The sequence below is a fragment of the Vombatus ursinus genome, unplaced genomic scaffold (genome assembly GCF_900497805.2).
Source record: "Vombatus ursinus unplaced genomic scaffold, bare-nosed wombat genome assembly UNPS02014778.1, whole genome shotgun sequence".
In the NCBI taxonomy this organism is placed as follows: Eukaryota; Metazoa; Chordata; class Mammalia; order Diprotodontia; family Vombatidae; genus Vombatus; species Vombatus ursinus.
In genome coordinates, this window is record NW_020954556.1 from 25,327,409 (window position 1) to 25,348,807 (window position 21,399).

General features: G+C 41.3%; 1 protein-coding gene across 1 annotated transcript in view; it reads left to right on the forward strand.

The window, feature by feature from the left end:
- Nucleotides 1-15,044: 15,044 nt before the first annotated feature.
- Nucleotides 15,045-21,399, forward strand: part of RAB1A (RAB1A, member RAS oncogene family) — a 45,096-nt gene continuing 38,741 nt past the window's right edge. Inside the window, exon 1 of the mRNA XM_027865418.1 lies at nucleotides 15,045-15,295. Coding sequence (XP_027721219.1) covers nucleotides 15,273-15,295 — 23 coding nt within the window. The 5' untranslated portion in view covers nucleotides 15,045-15,272. The remainder of the gene's footprint in view (nucleotides 15,296-21,399) is intronic.

The window sequence follows — 21,399 nt, forward strand, 5'->3', positions numbered from 1 at the left end:
AGGACTTAGTTCCTATCTTCTGACTCTCCTTCCAGCGCTCTAGTAACCATATTATGTTGTCTCTCTCAGTTGATTTCTGATTCATTTCTGCTATAAAAGTAATATACTTTTACTACTAAATACCTAAGCATGAAATAGAATTAAGCTGATTCATTTGAAAAACTGTTTTAAAGTACAATTTTAGGTATTTTAGTCTGAGTAAGTGAATTCTAATAAAACTGTCATGAACTTTACTAATTTTTACTATCATTTAATAACAATTTATTAATTTATTAAAATTTATTATAAATGTAATAAATACATTAAATAAAATAAAATTTACCAATTTATTCATATTGTACAATGCACAGAAATTGGTACCGAAAGAAACTGACTTCTTAAAAAAAAATCTGAGTAATATAAATTCTGTCACTATTACTTGATATTTGGTTTTGGCCACATCGTTTGTTGTTAGTTCATTCTGTAATGATGAAAAAATGACGACTTTGCATATATCGAGTCAAAGGTATTTAAAAGGATTTTGCAACCAGTCTCTGCAGATTATTTTCTTGGCTCCTTAGAACACGTTGGAAGATAAACTTTGGTCAGTGTATTATACTATGCCCTTTGTAATTAAATAACCCAAGATAGTGTGTGTTTAGTAGAGATTTAAATTCCAAACCTGATTAAAAAGAGCTGTTAAGACTTGTAAGATTTGAAAAAAAAAAAAAAGAGTCCTGTTAAATGTTACCAACCAAATTCACACACATTAGGAGGCCATCAGAAGCTGTATGGTGTTTGTGCATTAAGTACAGCCAGATTTGGAACTGGGACAACTTCAATTCGGATCACACGGTTGACACTGCTCAGATGTGGCAAGGGCTTCAGGTTACTCCAGTTGTCCAAGTTGCCATCTCTAACCTACTAAGTCATAGATTGGCTATGCTATGCCTTGTTGTATATGGCCATATACAATGGTCATATACAATGGTCTCATGATTCCCCTTTCTAATCATACAGGCGTGGTAGGTAAGGTATTAAGCTAATAACTACCACCAAGATAATTATACTTCAATTTACAAGGGCTTTCATCCAGTGAATGAACTAAACAAAGATAACATCAAGGGCACAACCCAACACTCTTGATATTGCCTCTGGAGGCTAAAATCATCAATTCCTGACAAAAAGACACCTGTTGGATTTTGCTGAGCCATAGAATGAACAACCTTTAAATCTTAGTTAAGAATTAATCAGTTTTTAAATATTTTTCTTTTCAAATGCATCTTCTGTCTCCTGTATTCTTCTGCAAATGTCCTTGATCTGAGGATTCCATATATATACATACATATAAACATATATATGGAATTCTATATATATTATACATTATACATATGGAGTCCTCAGTTCAAGGACACACACATATACATATTCACATATGTATATGTGTGTGCATGTGTATGTGTGTTCATACATATATGTATATACACACATACACATATATATGTATACAGAGACAGACAGAGAGACAGAGACAAAGAATGATTAAAAAGTTTTGTCAGGAGAGTAGGGAATAACCTGAGCAACCTTTTATTCCTAGGATGGAGCACCATTTGCATCATTGACCAATTCATTAAATTTATACAGGAATTTCCTTTTCCCTTTGTCCAGACACTGACAATTTCTTTTTTTGTTTACAAGATTAAACAAATAAACAAACAAAAACTTTCTCCCCATATACACAACCAAATACTAAAAGACGTTTTTAGGTGAAATAACAAATCTTTGTTAGCTAGGTGGTGCAGTGGATAGAGAACCAGGCCAGGAGTCAAGAAGACCTGAGTTCAAATCTAGCCTCAGACACTTATCATTAGTGTGACCCTACGCAAGTCACTTAACCCTGTTTGCCTCAGTTTCCTCTTTTGTAAAATGAGCTAGAGAAGTAAATGGCAGACTACTCAGGTATCTTTACCAAGAAAACCCCAGATGGAGTCATGAAAAGTTGGACACGACTGAAATGACTGAACAACAGCAACAAGACACAAATCCTTGCAGCTGAGATTTGAAATCACCCAAACAAACTGCAGGGAATGCACCATGGAGGATACAAAACACCAGGGAGATTGAACCTGTGATTTCACTGGTTTTGGGACCTCCTGGATGAGGAAACTCCCTCTACCAATGCAGGGTGATCCCTTCTCTGAGATTTATGGTGTTAAGAGAGGTGCTTAGGGAAATGGTGTCAAACTCAGAAAAAGGCCACTAATCCCTCTGTAAGGATCCCTGCAGTGACATATTGACTTGGTTTTAAAATGCAATATTATTTATGCTTTATTGTATTTTTATTTTGTTAAATTGTTCCTAATTACTTTTTCCTCTGATTCGGCCACACTACGAAGAGTTGCAGCCACATGGAGGCCCCGGGCCCTGTGTTGGACACCTCTGGCTTACAGACCTGAGAGTTCAAGTGTCTTGTCCAGAGTCATACAGACAGTATGTGTTAGAAGTAGACCTTGAATCCAGGCCTCCCTGGCTCTGAGTCCCGTTCTCCATCCACTACCCCAGGCTGCCTCTCACACTTAAGATACAACAAAAGATGAGGACGAATACAAGGCTCCATATTATTGCTCTGCCGACTTCAATTAGGCAGATATTGCTTTAATTAAATTCTTCAATTAAATTCAACACGCCTATATGAAGTATGTATGAGGTGAAAGGCACTGTACAGAGGGAAAAAAACAAACAAAAATTAAAACAGGGAGATACAAAACACACACACACACACACACATATATATGTATAAATACAAAGTATTAATGAAGTTATAAAAAGTGAGTTTGAGAGGGAAAGCAGAGACTAACAACTGAAGGGATCAGTGAAGACCTTCTATGGGGGTGCCACTTGAGATGAGCCTTGAAAGAAGCTAGGAATTCTACCAGGACTAGATGAGGGGGAAGGTCACTGCATACATGGGGGAATGCTTATGCAAAATATCAAGAATGGACTTGAAATGTTGTGTACAGGGAATAGCTAGCAGATCAATATGACTAGGAGAGAGTGAATGAGGAGAAAATAAAATGAAAGGTAAGCAGATGCTACATTGGATAGGGTTTTATCCTAGAGAAAATTGAGCTGGTAAAGATTTTTGAGTAGAAAAGTGACACAGTGAGATTTGTATTTTAGTAATGTCCACTTGGAAGCTGTGTAGGGGAATGAATTGGAGAGGAAAGAGACTCCTAGGAGTCTCCAAGTCCAATTAGGAGGCTCTTTCAATAATATAGGTGCATTCATACATTTGTTCATTAAACATTTATTAATGAAAAAAATAATATAGATGAGAAGTGATCAGAGCCTGAAGTAGAGCAGAGGCTGAGGCAGGGTAGAAGACAGAAGGGTATATTGTGAAGGTAGAACCATGGAGGAATGAAGGAGAAAGAAGACTCCTCAGAGTCAAGAATGACTCTAAGGTTCAGAACTAGGTGACTGGAAAGATGGTGGTGCTCTTAATAGAAAGAGGGAAGTTTGGAGGAAAATATCATGGATTCCATTGTGTGTGTGTGTGGTTTGAGAGAACTACAGGACATGCAGGAGGGAAGATGTCCAGCAGCAGTTGCTAATGCTTGATTAGAGTTCAAGAGAGAGATTAAATGTGAGTTCTTTGAGAGCAGAGACTTTTTTCCATTCCTTGTTCCCCATTGCCTAGTACAGTGCCTGACACATGATAGGAACTTCATAAATGCTTGTCAATTGATTGATTGGATGTGTAGATATGAATCATATGCATAGAAATAAGTGAACCATTTGGAGCTGATGAGATCACCTAGAGAGAAGGTATAGAGAAAGAAGAGGAGAAGATCCTGGATAGAGCCTTGGGGATGCCCACTGTGAGTTAGTAGAAGCAGGCTGATGATCCAGTCAGTCAGTCAACAAACATTTATTAAGTGCCTACTATGTACTAGGCACTATGCTAAGAGCTGGGAATACAAAGGAAGGCAAAAAACAGTCCCTATTCTCAAAGACTTCATAGTCTAATGTATCTAGCAAATAAGACCTGGAACAAACTGTCAGATAGAAAGGAAGGTGGGTCAAGAGAGGAGTGTTGAACAAGCCTAGGGAGAAGATAGTGTCCAAGAAGAGGGGGTGGTCAATAGTCTCAAAAGGTAGAGAGAGGTCAAGTACAGGGATAGCCTTTGACAGTGTGAAAGGTAGCATGTAGAAAAATCAAGAAGGATGAGGATGGAGAATAGGCCATTGGATTTGGAAAGAAGAATGAGAAATAAAGAGATTTAGGATAATCTTGACGAGAACATGTTCATTTGAAATGGGGTTAGAAGCTAGATTGTAAGGGACGAAAAAGCAGACAAGAAGAAAAAAGTAAATGGAGACAGAATTATGGATGACCATTTCTAGGCTATCACTCATGAAAGAGGGATGAAATATAAGATGATAGCTTGAAGGGATGGCAGGGTCAAATGATATGTTGATAATAGGGGACATCTGAGCATGTTGTAGATGGCAGAAAGGAAGCCAGTGGATAGGGAGATTGAAAATGAGAAAGTGAGGGGTGACTAGGTGGCACAATGGATAGAGCACGGGCCCTGGATTCAGGAGAACCTGAGTTCAAATCCAGTCTCAGACACATAGCACTTAGTAGCTGTGTGACCCTGGGCAAGTCACCTAACCCCACTGCCTAACCAAAAAAAAAAAAAGAAAAAGAAAAAGAAAATGAGGAAGTGAGAGGAAATAATAGAAAAGGATTCAAGCTTTTGGAAGAGATAGGAAGTATTGGGATTAAGATCACAAGTAGAAGAGCTAGATTTGGCAGAAAGAGCCAAACTTTCATTCTAGACTAGAGTAAAAAATATGGCAGATGCCTAAGAGGGGTTCTGAGATATAGAGTGGAGAAGTATGGGACCTTCTAGAGTGGGACAATGAAAATGGGACAATATAGTCATGATATTTACAGTAAAGAATGAGATGAAGTCATTTGCTGAGAGGGAGACCTAGAAGCTATGATGTAGGAAGTCTGAGGAGGGAGGAGGTTTGGCATACATGTGATGGAGAGAATGATAGGTCAAGTCAAGTCAGAAAGCATTTATTAGGAATCTACCATGTGCCAAGTACCATGCTAAGGGCTGGAGATACAAAGAATGGCCAAAACAAACTCTTTCCAAATTAAAAAAAAAAACAGTCCCTGCTCTTCAGGAGCCCACAGTTTATTATTGGGGAGAAATAACATGCAAACAAGATATATACAGGATAAATTTAAAATAATCTCAGAAAGAACTAGTATCAAGGAGAATTGAGAGAGGCTTCTTTTTTTTATTTTATTTTTTTTATAGTGAGGCAATTGGGGTTAAATGACTTGCCCAGAGTCACACAGCTAGGAAGCATTATGTGTCTGAGGCTGCATTTGAACTCAGGTCCTCCTGACTCCAGGGTCAGTGCTCCATCCACTGCACCACCTCGCTGCCCTGGGAGAGGCTTTTTTTTGGGGGGGGGGTTGGCAATTGGGTTAAATGACTTGCCCAGGGTCACACAGCCAGTAAGTGTCAAGTGTCTGGTCCGAGATCAGATTTGAACTCAGGTTCTCCTGACTTCAGGACTGGTACTCTATCCACTGCATCACCTAGCTGCCCCCAAGAGGCTTCTTATAGAAGATAGTTCTAGCTAGGACTTGAAGGAAGCCAGAAAAGTCAGAAGTCAGGAATGAGGAGGGAGAAATTTTCAGTTACGGGGGACAACCAGTGAACACAGCCAGAGTTGGGAAATGGAGTGTCTCATGGGAGAAACAACAAGGAAGCCAATGTCACTGGATCACAGAGTATGCACAGGGGATTAAAGACCACAAAAATGTGACTATAAAGGTAGAAAGGGGTCAGGTTTTAAAGGGCTTTGAAAGACAGAGGATTTTATATTTGATCCTGGAGGCAAGAGGGAGCCACTGTAGTCTATTGAAGGTGGCAGGGGTGAGGTGACATGGTCAGAACTGTGCTTTAGGAAGGTCATTTTGATAACTGAGTGGAGAATGAACTGGAATGGAGAAGAGTGAGGGAGTGAGACAAATTAGAAGGCTTTTGAAATGATGTAGTATGGGCCTGCGCCAGAGTAGTGGCAGTGTCAGAGGAGAAGGAGGCACGTACAAGAGTTCTTGTGAAGATAGAATCAATAGAACTTGGCAACAGATTAAAGATGAGGGCAGTGAGAGAGAGTGAGAAGTCAAGGATAACATGTAGATGGTAAGCCTAGGTGACTGGGAAGATGGTGGTACCCTGGAAAGTAATAGGGAAGCTAGGAAGAGTTATCTGTAGACGGAAAGATACTGAGTTTTGGATATGTTGATTTTAAGATATCTACAGGACATCTATTTTGAGGCATCAAATAGGCAGTTGTAGATGCAAGTCTGGCAGTCCTCAGACAGGTTAGGACTGGATAAGTAGAGTCGACAGTTGTCAGCAGAGAGATGATGATTTAATCCACGAAAGCTGATGGAGTCACCAAGTAAAATAGTATAGGAGAAGAGAATAGGGTCCAGGAAAAGAGCCTTGATGACTTACAGGAAAGACTGGGATGAAGATACAGCAAAGGAACTGAGGAGCAGTCAGAAAGAAAGGAGAAACAGGAGAGAGTGGTGGTGTAACAACCTTTTAGGGCAGCTGGGTGGATGGAGCACCAGAAGTGGAGTCAGGGAGCCCTGTATTCAGATCCAGCCTCAGATATTTACTAGTGGTGGGACCCTGGGCAAGTCACTTAATAGCTATTTGCCTGGGTTTCTTCATCTGTAAGATGTAAAACAATAGCACCTACTTTGTGGGGTTGTTGTGAGGATTGAATGAGATAATAATCGTAAAGTGCTTAGCACAGTACCTGGAACATAGTAAGTGCTATATAAATGTTAGCTATTGTTGTTGTTGTTACTAACAAAACCTAGAGAGAAAGAGAGTATGAAGGAGAAGAGAGTGATTGACAGTATCAAAGGTTGCATGCAGAGATGTCGTGGAAGATGAGGGTTGAGAAAAGATCATCAGAGTCGGCAATTATGAGATCATTGGTAACTTTAGAAAGGGTAGTTTCAATTGAATGATAAGGTCAGAAGCCAGACTTTTGCTGGGGTGGGGAACCTTGGCCTCAGCTGCTGTTTCCCACCCCTGCTTTAGAGAGTTAAGAAGAGTGAAAAAGGAAGTAGAAATCCTGATAACAGATGACATTCTCTAGAAGTTTTGCCATGAAATCAAGGACAGATATGGAACAATAGCTATTGGGAATGAGTGGGTCAAGGAAAGGTTTTTTTGAGGATACCTGAGAAATGGGTGTGTATACAGATCGTAGGGAAGTAGCTGGTAGACTAGGAGAGATGGAAGTAATTAATGAGAGAGTAAGGATGATAGAGGGGACAGTTTGCTGGAGAAAAAAGGACAGAATTGGAGCACTTGTACAGGGAGAGAGAGGTTTGCTGTGGAAAGGAGAAGGGAACCTTCTTCCTGTAAGACAGGGTGAAGGAGGAAATGGTGGGGAAGGCATTGGAGTCATTTGAGAGGAGGAGGAAGAGATAAGAAGGAGCTCTCAGCAAGTGAACATAATTTTTTCAGTGAATTGTTCCTTAGGGTGAGGTACTCAGTGGTCCCCAGCTGAGATGGTGGGAGGCAGGGGGAACTGTTAGAGGCTTGAGGAGGGCAGAAAAGGTTTGGAAAAGTGTCTGTCTTGAGTTGAGATTGTGAGTCAATTAAGGAGATGTAAAAGCATTGCCTTGCTGAGGCAAAAAAAAAAAAAAAGCAGGGCTGAGAAGTTGAACATAAATTTGTAGTAAACCCAGTCAGCAGGGTTTTATGAGTTTCTCCAGCTTAGTTTAGCATCACAAGAGGAGGAGAAAAGTTATTAGATCGTGGGAGTATCCAAAGCTAAGACCTAGCAGGGCAAGATCTTCAATAGAATGAGGGTCAAGGGTCTCAAGAGAAAGATGACAGTGAGGAGTTGAACTGGTTCACCAAGGGTCAAGATGGGGAAAGTAGGAGAGTATAGTCAATGTAAGAAGTGATAGCCATGAGGGCAGCTAAGAGGAGCAGTGGATAGAGCACCAGCCCTGGAGTCAGGAGGACCTCAAACACTTGTTACTTACTAGCTATGTGACCCTGGGCAGGTCACTTAACCCCAACTGCCTCACCAAAAGAAAAAAAAGAAGTGATAACCATGGAAAGAGGCTGAGGGGTAGATGGATTAGAGGTTGTGTTGAGGACAAAGAACCAGATTAGGGATTACAAAGCAGGGGGAAGAGATGAAATGATAACAGGCTGTGATTAGATAAAGGAATTTCAGAGTTCATGAACATGGAAGGGAACATATATGTGGGAGACGGCAAAATCAAGGGTATGACCACGTCTGTGTATGTATAGGTGAGGTGGGGTAGAGAAGTAGGCCATAGGAAATGTGTTCATTTGAGTAACTGGAAGGTTAGGGTGTTTAGGGGAGCATCAGAGTGTGTGTTGAATTCCCCTAGTGTGAGAGTAGGAGTTGGGGAAGTGGGGGGAGAGAGAGACAGAGACAGAGACAGAGACAGACAGACAGACAGACTGAGATCCAGGCACTGAACTCATTGAGGAAAGGAGGGTGTCCTTGAAGTCAGTAAATAACAGCTACCAGAATATTGATTGGGTGATAAATATGGCTTCAGTGAACCTCAAAGGAGAAGTTTATTCAGTGATAGATAGAGAGCCTAGAAGTGGTAATAGGGAGCAAGGAGTATTCTAATTCTCCTAACATGATTAGTTGGGGTATAAATGAAAGGGCAGCTAGTGTGGAAAGGAGGGGCAGAGAAGCTGTGTTATCAGGAGGGAGCCAGATCTCAGTAAATTCCTGTAGACCAAAGGAGTGAGAAAGGAAAGGGTTTAAAATGAAAGCAAGTTGTTACTTCTGGAGTAGACATTCCAAAGAATGCACTGGAAGGGGGTGGGTAGCTTTAGAGTGGGACATTGAGGGATGGGCACAGCTGGATTTCAGGGGATGGAAATAATAATAATAATAGCTAACATTTATAGAGCTCTATGTGCCAGGCACTGTGTTAAGTGTTTTACAATTATTATCTCATTTGATCCATACAATGACCTTGGGAGGTAGGTGCTATCAATATATCCATTTTACAGATGAGAAAACTGGGGCAGACAGGGGTTAAGTGACTTACCCAGTGTTACACAGCTAGTAAGTGTCTGAGGTCACATTTGAACTCAGGTCTTCCTGACTCCAGGCCCAACTCTCTTATCAGAATGGATTTGAACAAATCAAAACATAGATTTGAATAAATAACAAACAGCTGGAGGTTCAGGGTCACTGGGATGGGTAAAGTATGACTGGTCAGGAATTCGTCAGTCCTTGAGAGTGGGGAGGTACCTGAATCAGGCTCAGGTGAGGGGCCTGGTAGAGGTGAGTTACAGGAGGTCAGGCAGCATACCAGGAGGGAGGAGGATGAAATGGTGGGCCCAAGAAGCCTAGCCTTGGAGTCAGGAAGACATAAATTCAAATCTGACCTCAGATAGTTACTGGCTGTGTGAATATGGCCAAGTCAATTAACCTCTGCTTAAGCTTCTTCAGCTATAAAATTAGAGTTAATAATAACACCTACCTCTCAGGGTTGTTGTGAGGATCAAATTAGATAATTTTTGTAAAGTACATTTAACAAGGTGCCTGGCACACAACAGGACCTTAATAAATGTTTGTTTCCTTCCATCCTTCCATAGCAGGCAATTTCCTCCTTACCTGACAAGCTCAAGAGAGTTAGCAAAGCTTTAAACTGCACTGAAACTTTTGGGACAACCTGTATTTGTAAAGTGCCTAGTGGGTGGTATATACAATTGGTGCTTTCTTTAGATGTTTAGAGGATATAGAAATTAGCTGGAGTAGTTAGAAAGTCTTCAAGGAGGAGGTAGAAAAGGGGATAGGAATTAAAGGAAGGGCTAGGCCAGAGAATTAGTGAGCAAAAGCCAGGAGCCTGAAAAGGGTAAGGCATGTTCAGGGAATGAGCAAGTATATCAGTCTAGCTGAAATAAAAGATTCCTGTAGAGAGTGATAAAGTAAAAAAGAAAAAAAAAAAAAAAAGTTGGAAACAGCCTTCAGAGCCCCTTGCACTCTTTTTCAAAGAATTTGGGCATGGTGGAGTCAAGATGGTGGAGTAGCAGGAAGCAAAGAATCTGAGTTCCCATCACAAAACTCCTCCAAATCAACCTAGAAATGTACCAGACCGAATCCTGTTGGGGAAATCCAGAAAAAGTCACAGTGAGTCCTTTGTTCAGCTCAGGTCGGCATAAGGAGACAGAGAGAGAGGTCTGCTGACATTGGAGATGGGGTTGGGGTAGGAACACATTGGCATAGAGAGCATTCTAGCATCTAGGGAGAGAGTGTGCATCAGGGCAGGAGGGGATCCCAGACCTATACTAGGCACCCCCAGATCCATACTAAGGTAGTGTGATGGGGACAGGTGCCCACTGAAATCTCTGCTGCCCACTACACTGTTCTGGGTCACAGTCCTACAAACAGCAGTAGTGTTGCTGGATAGGGAATGCCCAGGTGGCATACTGTGAAAGGAGCAAGTTCAGAAGCAAGCAGCAGGGGTTTGGGTCAGACCCCAGGGGCAGAATGGGCAGACCCCAGCCTGCAGAGGAAGGGGGAGCCAACAGTTCTGTTATTCTCAACCAGCAGAATTTCCCAGCTAGTTGATAGGGGCTGAGTTCGGTATCATTCTATTGTTCTCTGACCCAAATCCAGGTCAATCCTTTGCAGAGCTCAGACCCAGGAGGCAGCAATCAGACTTTACCCTGGATCAAACCACTTTGGGAACACCCAAAGCTTGTAGGTGCCCAGCTTTGGCCTGAGAGCCTGGAATAACATAATACTTACTCCCCTAAGAAAGCAGCAATAGGAACAGTCCAGATTATCCCTCCAAAAGTGGCATGGAGCTCTGCTCTAACATTAATCCAAAGCCAAGAAACAGGCTGGAAGAATGGGCAACAATAACAATAACAACCAATATTGATACAGAGAGCTTATTATGTGCCAGGCACTGTGCTATGTGCTTTACAATTATTATCTCGGGGCAGCTAGGTGGCATAGCGGATAGAACACCGGCCCTGAAGTCAGGAGGACCTAAGTTCAAATCCGGCCTCAGACACATAATACTTACTGGCTGTGTGACCCTGGGCAAGTCACTTAACTCCAATTGCCTAAAAAAAAAAATACAATTATTATCTCATTCAATCCTCAACAATCCTAGGAGTCTAGTGCTATTAATACCCCCCCATTTTACAGATGAGAAAACTGAGAAAAAAACAGGTTAAGTGACTTGCCCAGGGTCACACAGCTAGTAAGTGTCTGAGTTGGATTTGAAATTAAGTCTTCCAGACATCAGGTCTAGGTACTCTCTCCCCTGTACCGCCTAAACAAAAAAAGAACTCTACCATAAGTGAGCTATTCTGGTGACAGGGATACTCAAGACAAAAAAACAAAACAGGAGAATGACTCCAAAACATCTACAAGCAATGCCACATAGCTTGGGCAAAAACTCAATTAGAATTCCTGGAAAAGATGAAGGGGTCGGGGGGGGGGCCGAGGAGAGAAAGAGAGAGAGATGCTTTTATTAATGGAATGAAAGAGCTTGAAGGAAAAAAATGGAAAAGAAATGAGAACTATGGAAGAAAAGATTGGAAAGGGAATTAACAGTTTGGGAAAAGAAGTATAAAACCTTGTTGGAGGGGCAGGTAGGTGGCTCAGTGGATAGAGCCCTGGCCCTGGAGTCAGGAGGATTTGAGTTCAAATCTGGCCTCAGACACATAACACTTAATAGCTGTGTGACTCTGGCAAGTCACTTAACTTCAATTGCCTTGCCGAAAAAGAAAGAAAAAAACCAAAAAACCTTTTCTGAGCAACAAACTCCCTAAAAAATAGAATGGACCAAATAGAAACCAACAACTCTATCAAACAACAAGAGATATTAAAACACAATAAAAATGCTGAAAAATAGAAGAAAATGTAAAGTTATCTCACAGCAAAAACAGCTGACTTGCAAAACAGATGGAGTGGAAAAAACTGAAGAATTATTGTATTATCTGAACATCATAAAAAAAAAAGGAAAGTGTCCACATCTTTTAGAAGAAGGCATAATAGATATAAAAAGAATCTACCAGTTCCCTCCTGAAATAAACTCCAAAATGAAATTTCCCAGGTACATCATAGCTAAAATCCAAAGTTTCCAGGTCAAAAAAAAAAAAAAAATACAGCAAGCACCCAGAAAGCAAGATTTCAAATACCAAATAGCCACAGTCAGGATCACATGGGATTTAGCACCCACCACTTTAAAGGAATAGAAATCTTGAAATATATTCCAGAAGGCAAAGGATATGGGCTTACAGGTTAAGAATAACTTACCCAGCAAAATGCACAATGCAACAAGGAGGAAAATGGGCCTTTAATAAAATAAAGGATTTTTTTAGGCAACTGGGGGTAAGTGACTTGCCCAGGGTCACACAGCTAGTAAGTGTCAAGTGTCTGATCTGAGGCCGGATTTGAACTTAGGTCCTCCTGACTTCAGGGCTGGTGCTCTATTCCACCCAACTGCCCCCAAATAAAGGATTTCTAAATATTCCTGAAGAAAAGGTCAGAGCTGTATAGAAACTCTGAAGTTCAATTGCAGGAGATAAGAGAAACATAAAAAGGTAAACATGAACAAACGCTGATAATTGTCTAAACAAAGATTAGACTTAACTACTTACATTCTATTATGGAGAGACGATATATGTATATCATTGGGGTTCATAAAGGAAGTCTAATTAGATGAGGCCTAGGAAAATTCTGTTACCTCTTGATCTTAAGAGAAGAATGGAAAGAGAGAGGAAGAGGAATAGAGGAGAGGAAGGAAGATTAGCGAAAATTATCTGACATAACTAGGGTGTACAAATGGCTATACAAACAGGGGAAAAGGGTGAAGGGTGGAGGGAACAGCTGACACTTCAACCTCACTCTCATCTGAATGAGTTAAGCAAAGAAAGAATACACACACACACACACACACACACACACACACGCCTGGGTACAGAAATATATTTCATTCAACATAGAAGGGAAAGGGGAGAAGTAGAGGGAAAACTGGGAGAAAGGTAGATTAAGGGAGGGATTAGTCTTAAGCAAAACAAACTCTAAGCTTGTACAAAAATATTTAAAGTTCTTTTGAGGTGGCAAAGAATGGGAATCAGAGGAGGCATCCATAAATTGGGGAATGAACGAACAAATTACGATATATTTTGGAATACTGTTGGGTTGTAAGAAGAGTTGAAGGGGACAGTTTCAGAGAAACCTGGGACGACTTGTATGAACTGATGCCAAGTGGAGTGAGCAGAAACAGAACAATTTGTACCAAGAGAGCAATAGGGCAAAGACAAGCGACTTGCTTCATGTGTTGCTAAATGAAGGTGAAGAAAGAATCAGGAACTTGTATCAGCATAATAACTAACCACGATTCCAGAACACTAATGATGAAGCATGCTACCCACATCCTGAAAGAGGTTTCAGAAGGAAAAAAAAAAGAATGCAGAGTGCAAAATGAGACAATTTTTTTAAAGGACATGGTCAGTGTGGGAATTTGTTTTTATTAACTATATGTATTTATAACAGGATTTATTCTTCTTTAGTTCACAAGTGTGTTTATGGGGGGGGTTGGAGTGGAAGGGTGAGAAGGCAGATCATTATATATGTATATTATATACGTAATTTTTTTTTGCTTTTTTTTTCCCCAGTGAGGCAATCGGGGTTAAGTGACCTGCCCAGGGTCACACAGCTAGTAAGTGTCATTCATGTGTCTGAGGCCAGATTTGAACTCAGGTCTACCTGACTCCAAAGCCAGAGCTCTATCCACTGCGCCACGTAGCTGCCCCTATATATATAATTTTTAAAATTTTGGGGCTTGATCTTTACAGGCTGTAGCTCATAGGTTCTTAAGGTTTACAAAGAGTTACCTCACATCAACCCAAAAGGGCAAATATTCCTCATTTTACAGATAAGGAAACTGAGGCTCAGTGACTGGCCCAAGGCCACCCAGCTCATAGCAGTGACACAATGAAACCACCTTCAGTTAGACTGCTCTGACAGCCGGGTACCACCAACGGGACGAACTGGACCAGGCAGAGGCAGGAGGACTCATTAGGAGACTTTTGAAATTGTGTGTGTGTGTGTGTGTGTGTGTGTGTATCAGACGTACCAACAGGAAGAATAAGACCAGGTAGATGCAGGACTAATTGGGAGATGTTTGAAATTAGGGTTTAGAAATTGTGTGTTTGTGTGTTTGCGTGTGTGTGTGTCTGATTGGAGGTGGGGGGAAGGAGGGAGGAGTCAGGATTACACCAACACAATTCCAGAGTTCAACCAAGCGTAGCAGAGGCAACGGTGGGTATCGCCTTTGCTCCCAGCCCCTTTCAAAGTCTTTTCCTAGGGATCTTATATTCGGGGAATTAAGGCCCTTAAAGTGAGCCAGCTCAGGGCGGCTTCCCACCCAATTGCCTTTCTAAGCTTCCTCCCTCTGGGATTTCCTCTCCAGCTGGACCCTTCCCTTTTCTTCCTTCCTCCCGGCTTCTTTTTCTCTTCCTCTTCCCCGCCCCTCGCTTCTCGCCCCACCCCTCTCCCGCAGTTCAGTCCCTCCCTCGACACCTCCCCCTCCCCTTTAGGTCGCTGACTCGCCCAGCTGCCACGTTTCACTGATGACATCACCGAGGCCGCTCAGCTTTAGCCAATCCGCTAGGGGGAGTCAGAGCGGAGCCTTCTCCCGAGAGACTGTCGGGAGGGGAGAGGAAAGGGGGGGGAAGTGGTGTAAAGTGGGGTGGTCAACAGCTCCCTCAATGCGCATGCGCCAAGGGAGCCGGGCTCATCGGGAAAGCGAGTCCCAGCCGCCTTGCCAAACCATCTGGCTGCGGGGCCCCCAGGCGCGCGCCTGGACTATCTTGCCCGGCATGCAGTGCGGTGCGGCCGCCCTCTGGGCTGTGTAAAGGCCCTTCGGTCTGAGGCTTCCTTATTTCCTGGTTCGGCGGCGGCCATTTTGGGTGGAAGCGAGAGCCGAGCGGCTGGAGCGGTGGCAGTGGCAGCAGCAGTAGTGGCAGCTGATTGTGTTCACTGGTGCGGAGGGGGGAAGACGTTTGTTCTCCCGGAACGGACTTTCTCATTCCTTTTCGTCGGTTCCGGGCGCGGAGAATCAAGGCGACAGCGGCGGTAGTAGCAGCAGTACCAAGGGCGGAGGTGGCGGCGGCGGCGGCGGCGGCAGCTGCAGTGACATGTCCAGCATGAATCCCGAATAGTGAGTGAGGGGCCGGGAACGGGAGTGGGAGCGGGAGCGAGGCCGAGGTCGGGCCCGGGCGGTGAGGAGAGGACACCGAGCAAGAAGAGGAGGAGGAGCGTGGGGCCCGGGCCGGTCGATGCGGAGCCGGGCCGAGCCGGAGGCGGCCGGCGCGCAGCCGAGCGCGGCCCGCCACTCCAAGCCGGGCCGAGCCGGGCCAGGCGGGCCCCATTGTCTGACGGCGGAGGGGGTGCGGCTGAGAGGGAGCCGCAGGACCCAGGTGGGGGGGGCGGGGTCCGGTGAAATGGAGGCTCCCCAAAGCAGGCCCGGGAGGGAAGGGGGAGGGTGTGAGAGGCTGCCTCGGAGGGCCCAACGAGGGGCTCCTTTCTCCGAGAGCAGTGACTTCCGAGAAGCGGGTGGTTACTCCGGGGGGCCGGGATGGGGTGCTGTCAGAGCCGGCCGCTGGCCCTAGGCTTCCTGCGGGCGGGGCAGGGTCGTGCGGAGAGGGGGACGGCTTCCCTTCTCCCGAGCTTGTTTAGCCCCCCTTCCTCGGGGCCCCGCCGAGCTGCAGGTAAACACGGACTCTCCTCTGGGGCCGTGGGGAGAGCACAGGGGCCAAGAGGGGTAGGGGTGTGGAGCCACTTTTAAAATGCATTTATTTCCCCGAGTCCTGTTTCCTAGAGGAATTCTGCGAGAGCCAGCCCTGGTCATTTGGGGTAGAATGACTTCCATCGCCCTCTAAAACACTGTTTTCTGTAGGTCAGAAGGAAAACCACAGGCACAAGTACACTACCCGTCATTACCGTATTAAAACTATAAAGTCAAGTAGCCAGTCACACTGTGTGATAGAGAGCTGGTCTCGAAGCCTGGAACATTTGGGTTCAAGGCCCACCTCTGACAAAAAACTGACTCCTGTGTCCCTAGGCCAGTCACCTAACCCTGTCGGGGCTAGTAGGCCACTCTCTGAGACTCTTAAATTGTGGAGGAGGTGCTAACTATATGGGTAGAGGGAGTTTCTTCACCTAAGAGTTCCAGATGCTACTGAAATCACAGGTCTTGTCCCTGTCCTTATCCTTAAAGTCATAGTAGAAAGAGAGACTGGTGGGATCTTTGGTAGATCTGCAAGTTTTGGATTACCTTACCTGAACGCTTGCAGATAAGGAATGAGGTTTCATGACGTGTCATGAAAAGTTAATGCATTTCTTTTTCTTGCTTAATCGAGAAGCAGCCGACAGCAGATGTGACATACTTGGCACCTTTCCTAGTAACTGGAATTCACTTTTCTTGGCAAAATTCTGGCTTCCTTCTCCCCCCCCCCAGTTTCCTCCCCTCAATACATGTAAAATTAATTAAATAGTAATGAGGTGATTGAAGTGGATGCCTTTAAAATAAACAGGTATGTTAAAAGGAAAGATTTTAAGTAATGTCAGGATTTCCTAAATCCTAACAAAAGAGTGTTTTCTTAAAATTTGAAGTTCTTTGCTGCTAAATTCCCTGAGCCTCTACCCCCTTCTCTTCTGGTCCACCCATCAGTTTAGCTGACAGTCATGTGTGTGTCACATGGCTCTTGCAAAATGCATTCTTACTTCAGGTTTTGTAACACTGTGGGTTTGGTACTGAAATGTTTCCTTTGGTTTGAATTAAATTGCAGAGAAGGCATCATATTTGATTAGAATTCTACATTTCAGGATGTAGTTAATGTTACTATGATTTATTTGCAGCCTTGCAAAGTTTCACCTTTCCTTACAAAGTTCTAGGAAAAGGGGCCCCAAGAAAACAAAGCTGCAGAGTTGACTGGTGTCCTCAGTCACTTCTTAACAGTTTCTTGGCAGCAATCAAAAACACTGATTTGCTATTACTTTAGAAGTTAGTGGTCCTGCTGCTCAGGCAGCTTCTCACACAGACTCAATTTGTTTAAAAATAGTTATAGAAAACTACTGTATCATCATAATCAAACATTAAATAGATCAGGGCAAGTTACTTATTTTTCTTATTTATTTCCTCTTTGTAAAAAGGGGGTAATAATACCTGCCTAACCCATCCCACAGGTTTGATTTGAGGATCAAATGAGATAATGTATGGTGAAGTACTTTGAAAACTGTAAGGTTATTGTTGTTTATTATGATTATTATTTGAAATCAAAGTTTCAATAGGTTGCTTAGGAAAGCTTCCATATATAACTCTACCATCAAGAGTTGCCGATTCAGATTTGATCACTGTTCGTAAGGTGCTTGAGTTATGAACAAAAATAAGGCATAGACTTTGCCTTTAGGGATTTTGCAATTTTAATTGGAAACTAGAGATATGCTTATTATCTTACAATGTAATTTATAACTGCTGTGTAAGTGCTGCATAGGAAGGAAGACATCATCATGGTCTTGAGAAGGCTTATGTAGGAGGGGCAACTTGAACTGGCCCTTATTGATGGAATGGTAAGATTCAGATAGAAAGAAAGGAAAGGAGAGGACGTGTGCAAGGCAAGTGGAACATTGTTGGGCAAAGATGAAGAGGAAAAGCCACTATTTTTAAAGTGAGTTTTGGATTTTCTAAAGTGAGTTTCACATTTTGTGAATGAAGTTAATAAATGTGGTGTGAAATGTATCTACCTGTACATTGGCTTTTTAATGAAGTTAAAGGCTTGAGCAGAAAAAACCCTGCAAAAGTAACTTCTTTGTATGATAACTGTTTTTAATAATTGCATCCTAGCACAGAAAATTGACCTATGACCACACTTTTATTGTCTAATACTGGGTCCAATTGAAGTAGAAGAGAGTTTGGAAAGAGGAAGTTTTTTGTAAATCTTAGAGCAGATGGTGAAAATGACTTGGGACATGGTATAGCATTTAGTGGAAAAAACCAGTAACTTGTCAGCAACCAGATTTGAAAAGTCAGACTTAGAAAAACACCTTTCTTGAATTTTTTTTTTCCTGAGAAGGCAGTTGGGGTTAAGTGACTTGCCCAGGGTCACACAGCTAGTAAGTGTTAAGTGTTTGAGGCCAAATTTGAACTCAAGTTCTCCTGCTCCTGGGCCTGTGCTCTATCCACTGTGCCACCTAGCTGCCCCAACCTTTCTTGAATTTTGAGATTGCTTTTTCTAATTTAAACTGACACCATTTTTGTGGATAAATAAATATCCTTCATAACAATGTCTTCGAAGTTCATAGTCAAATATTTTCTTATATACTTAGAAATGTTTGCTCCAAGTTGATAAAATAATTGTCATCTGATATATTAAAATGTAGGGAAAGTTTGAAAGAATTAAAAATGTCACTTTTTTTAAAGCAAACTCCTGGTGAAAGTAAGATAGAACGAACTGAGTGCTGAGCTTAGTCAGGTCTGGATTCTACCCCCAGGTATGACACTAACTGACTTAGGTCAAGTCATGTAACCTTTCTGGATTTCTGATTGCCCATCTGTTTAAAAAAAGATGTTTGTGTGGGGGATGTAGACTAGATGGTTGGAGGTCCTTACAGCTCTTAAAGCTAATTTTTTGGAGGGATAAAATTGTCTTTGGATTCTAGGCTGATTTTAGATTGATGTCTGTCCAGCCAAATATTCATGCTTTGTCACTGGCAAAAGAGATGTTCTTTGGAGTAGTAAAGGAATCTCCCTCTTTGACGGTCTCAAAAATTAGGGATGTACTTCATACTTCTTAATAATAGCATAATAATTGGGGCAGCTAGGTGCTGTACAATGGATAGAGCACCAGCCCTGGAGTCAGGAGGACCTGAGTTCAAATGTGACCTCAGACACTTATTAGCTGTGTGACCCTGGGCAAGTCACTTAACCCTAGTTACCTTAAAAAAAAAAAATACCATAATAACTCCCAAATGAACTATCTTTAAATTCATTATAATCCAAAATTAGTTATGCTTTCTGAATACTTTTCTATTTGTTGCTGCTGAATTTAATAAAAAAAAAAAGATATTTTGGTAGGTACGAGACAAGGCCTACAATTAGAATAGAAAGTTATGTACCATTTTTTTTTTGCTTTCATATTGGTTAATATAAAAAGATTGCCTATAGCTACTTTTCCATTGAGTGTTTTTTATTTTATAAGTTGTAAAGCTTGAAATAATATTAGTAATAGTAACTTCTATTTTGTTTTGTTTTTTGTTTGTTTTTTTGCTGAGGCATTCAGGGTTAAGTGACTTGCCTAGGGTCACACAGCTACTAAGTGTCAAGTGTCTAAGGTCACATTTGAACTCAGGTCCTCCTGACTTCCCAGGTGGGTGCTTTATCTACTGCCCCACTAGCTGCCCCTAGTAATAGTAATTTCAGTCTAGCTTCAGACACTCTTTCTGTGTGACCCTTGGGCAAGTGACTTACACCTCTGTTTACCTCAGTTTCCGCAATAATTACACCAACCTCCCAAGGTTGTTGGGAGCATCAAATGAGATAATATTTGTGAAGTGCTTAGCACAGTTCCTGGTACATAAGTGCTATATAAATGTTAGCTGTTCTTATAATTATTGTTAATAATTATAATAATTGATAAGGTTAAAGTTGTATTTTTACTCTTTCCCTAATAATCTGACTAGTTTAAGATAAATATATGGCACTGTAATATGGTATGCTACAAACTAGGAATAGGTACTGAGTTACTTAAATTTCAAAATATAAGTAAACAGGCAATTCAAGGGATTAAAACAGTAATTTTCTGGAGTTCTTGTGAGGTGGGGAAGAGGTGTTCTGGTTAAGAAGTATTTAACAATGTCAAACCAAAAAGCTTTATGAAGTAACTATGATAATGTTTAAAATCAAAGGATTGGGTATTTTCTTGCTTGGGATATTTAGGCACTATCTTAGGAATCCACTGTTGTTTTTACCATGAGAATTGTAGTTGATTAAAGTATAGTGTTTTTCATAAAGAGTTCATAAAATTTAAGTCATCAGCTTGAGTCTTTTAGCAGTATTTGTTGACCTTTCAAAATGTCATGTCTCCAAATTCTTGTATTTTGAAGTCTTAAAACCAACTTTTGGACTTTGCCTTCTCAGCCATGGCAGACTTTGAAGGGCATTTGGCCTTTTTAATAATCGCCAGACTTTGTAGCAAATCTCTGCTATTTAATTTGTTTTGAAAATAAAAACATTAATCAGTTCTTCCAAAAACTTGACATAGTGAAGAATTCTTAGCAATTATACTCACATAGTATGTCTTTAGAGTTTTTACTTTAAACAAAACTGTAGACTAAAGAAGCAAAAACAACTCAAAGTAGTTTGACTGTCAGTTTTAGTTTGTCCCCATCACTTTTTAATGACTGTAGGCTCACTGGATATATTTCTGAGCAATGAAGTTTCTTTAAATTATACTAGATTAGAGAAACTTCAATTGTCTTTACATTTGTGGTCTACCTTGAAGTTAAAAGAGAAATTAGTATTTATTACAGAAAACATTTATGATTAACTCATTTTATTCATCCATTTACTTATTTATTTTAACTCATTTTAAAGATAAGTTGAATTGTAGAATGTTGGAGCTGAAAAGGACCTGAGAGACCTGTTTGGTTTTGTTGTTGTACTTCTAAAATTATTTAACTTATGATCTAGTTATACAGAATGACATGCTGAAATCTTTCTGTTTCATTGAGTCTTTTAGGATATTTGTGAACAGGAGATCTTTAGAGTCCAAGTATTTAAATTTAATTAGTTACTATTTAAAAATTTTACCAGATTTCTCAAGTGGACATAGAGCAACCCCTGAGTAGTTAAAGCTTTTGAAGACTATTTTTCTTTGAGGCATTTTGTTCCTTCAATTAGTCTTTATTCTGAAATCTATATCTTAATTTGTCATTTTGCTTATATCCTCTCAGAAATCTTTTAATTTTGTATTACATCTTTTTTCTGATAATTTAACCTTATCTTGAGGCTCTTATATATTTTTTTCTGAGTACATATCTATCAACAATTTTTTAAAAAGAATAGTCTTTATTCTTTTACTATTGTATTCTTTCTAACTTATGAGGGCAAGTATTACAGTTTTTTCCCTTGCCTATGTTATGATCTACTTGTCTTGCTTTCTTTCCCCCATTTAATTTAATGAAAATATGCTTCAATACTTATGCTTTTTAAGTGTTAGGACATAGAAAGATTTTTTTGCTGAACTTCTAAATGCCAGTTACAGA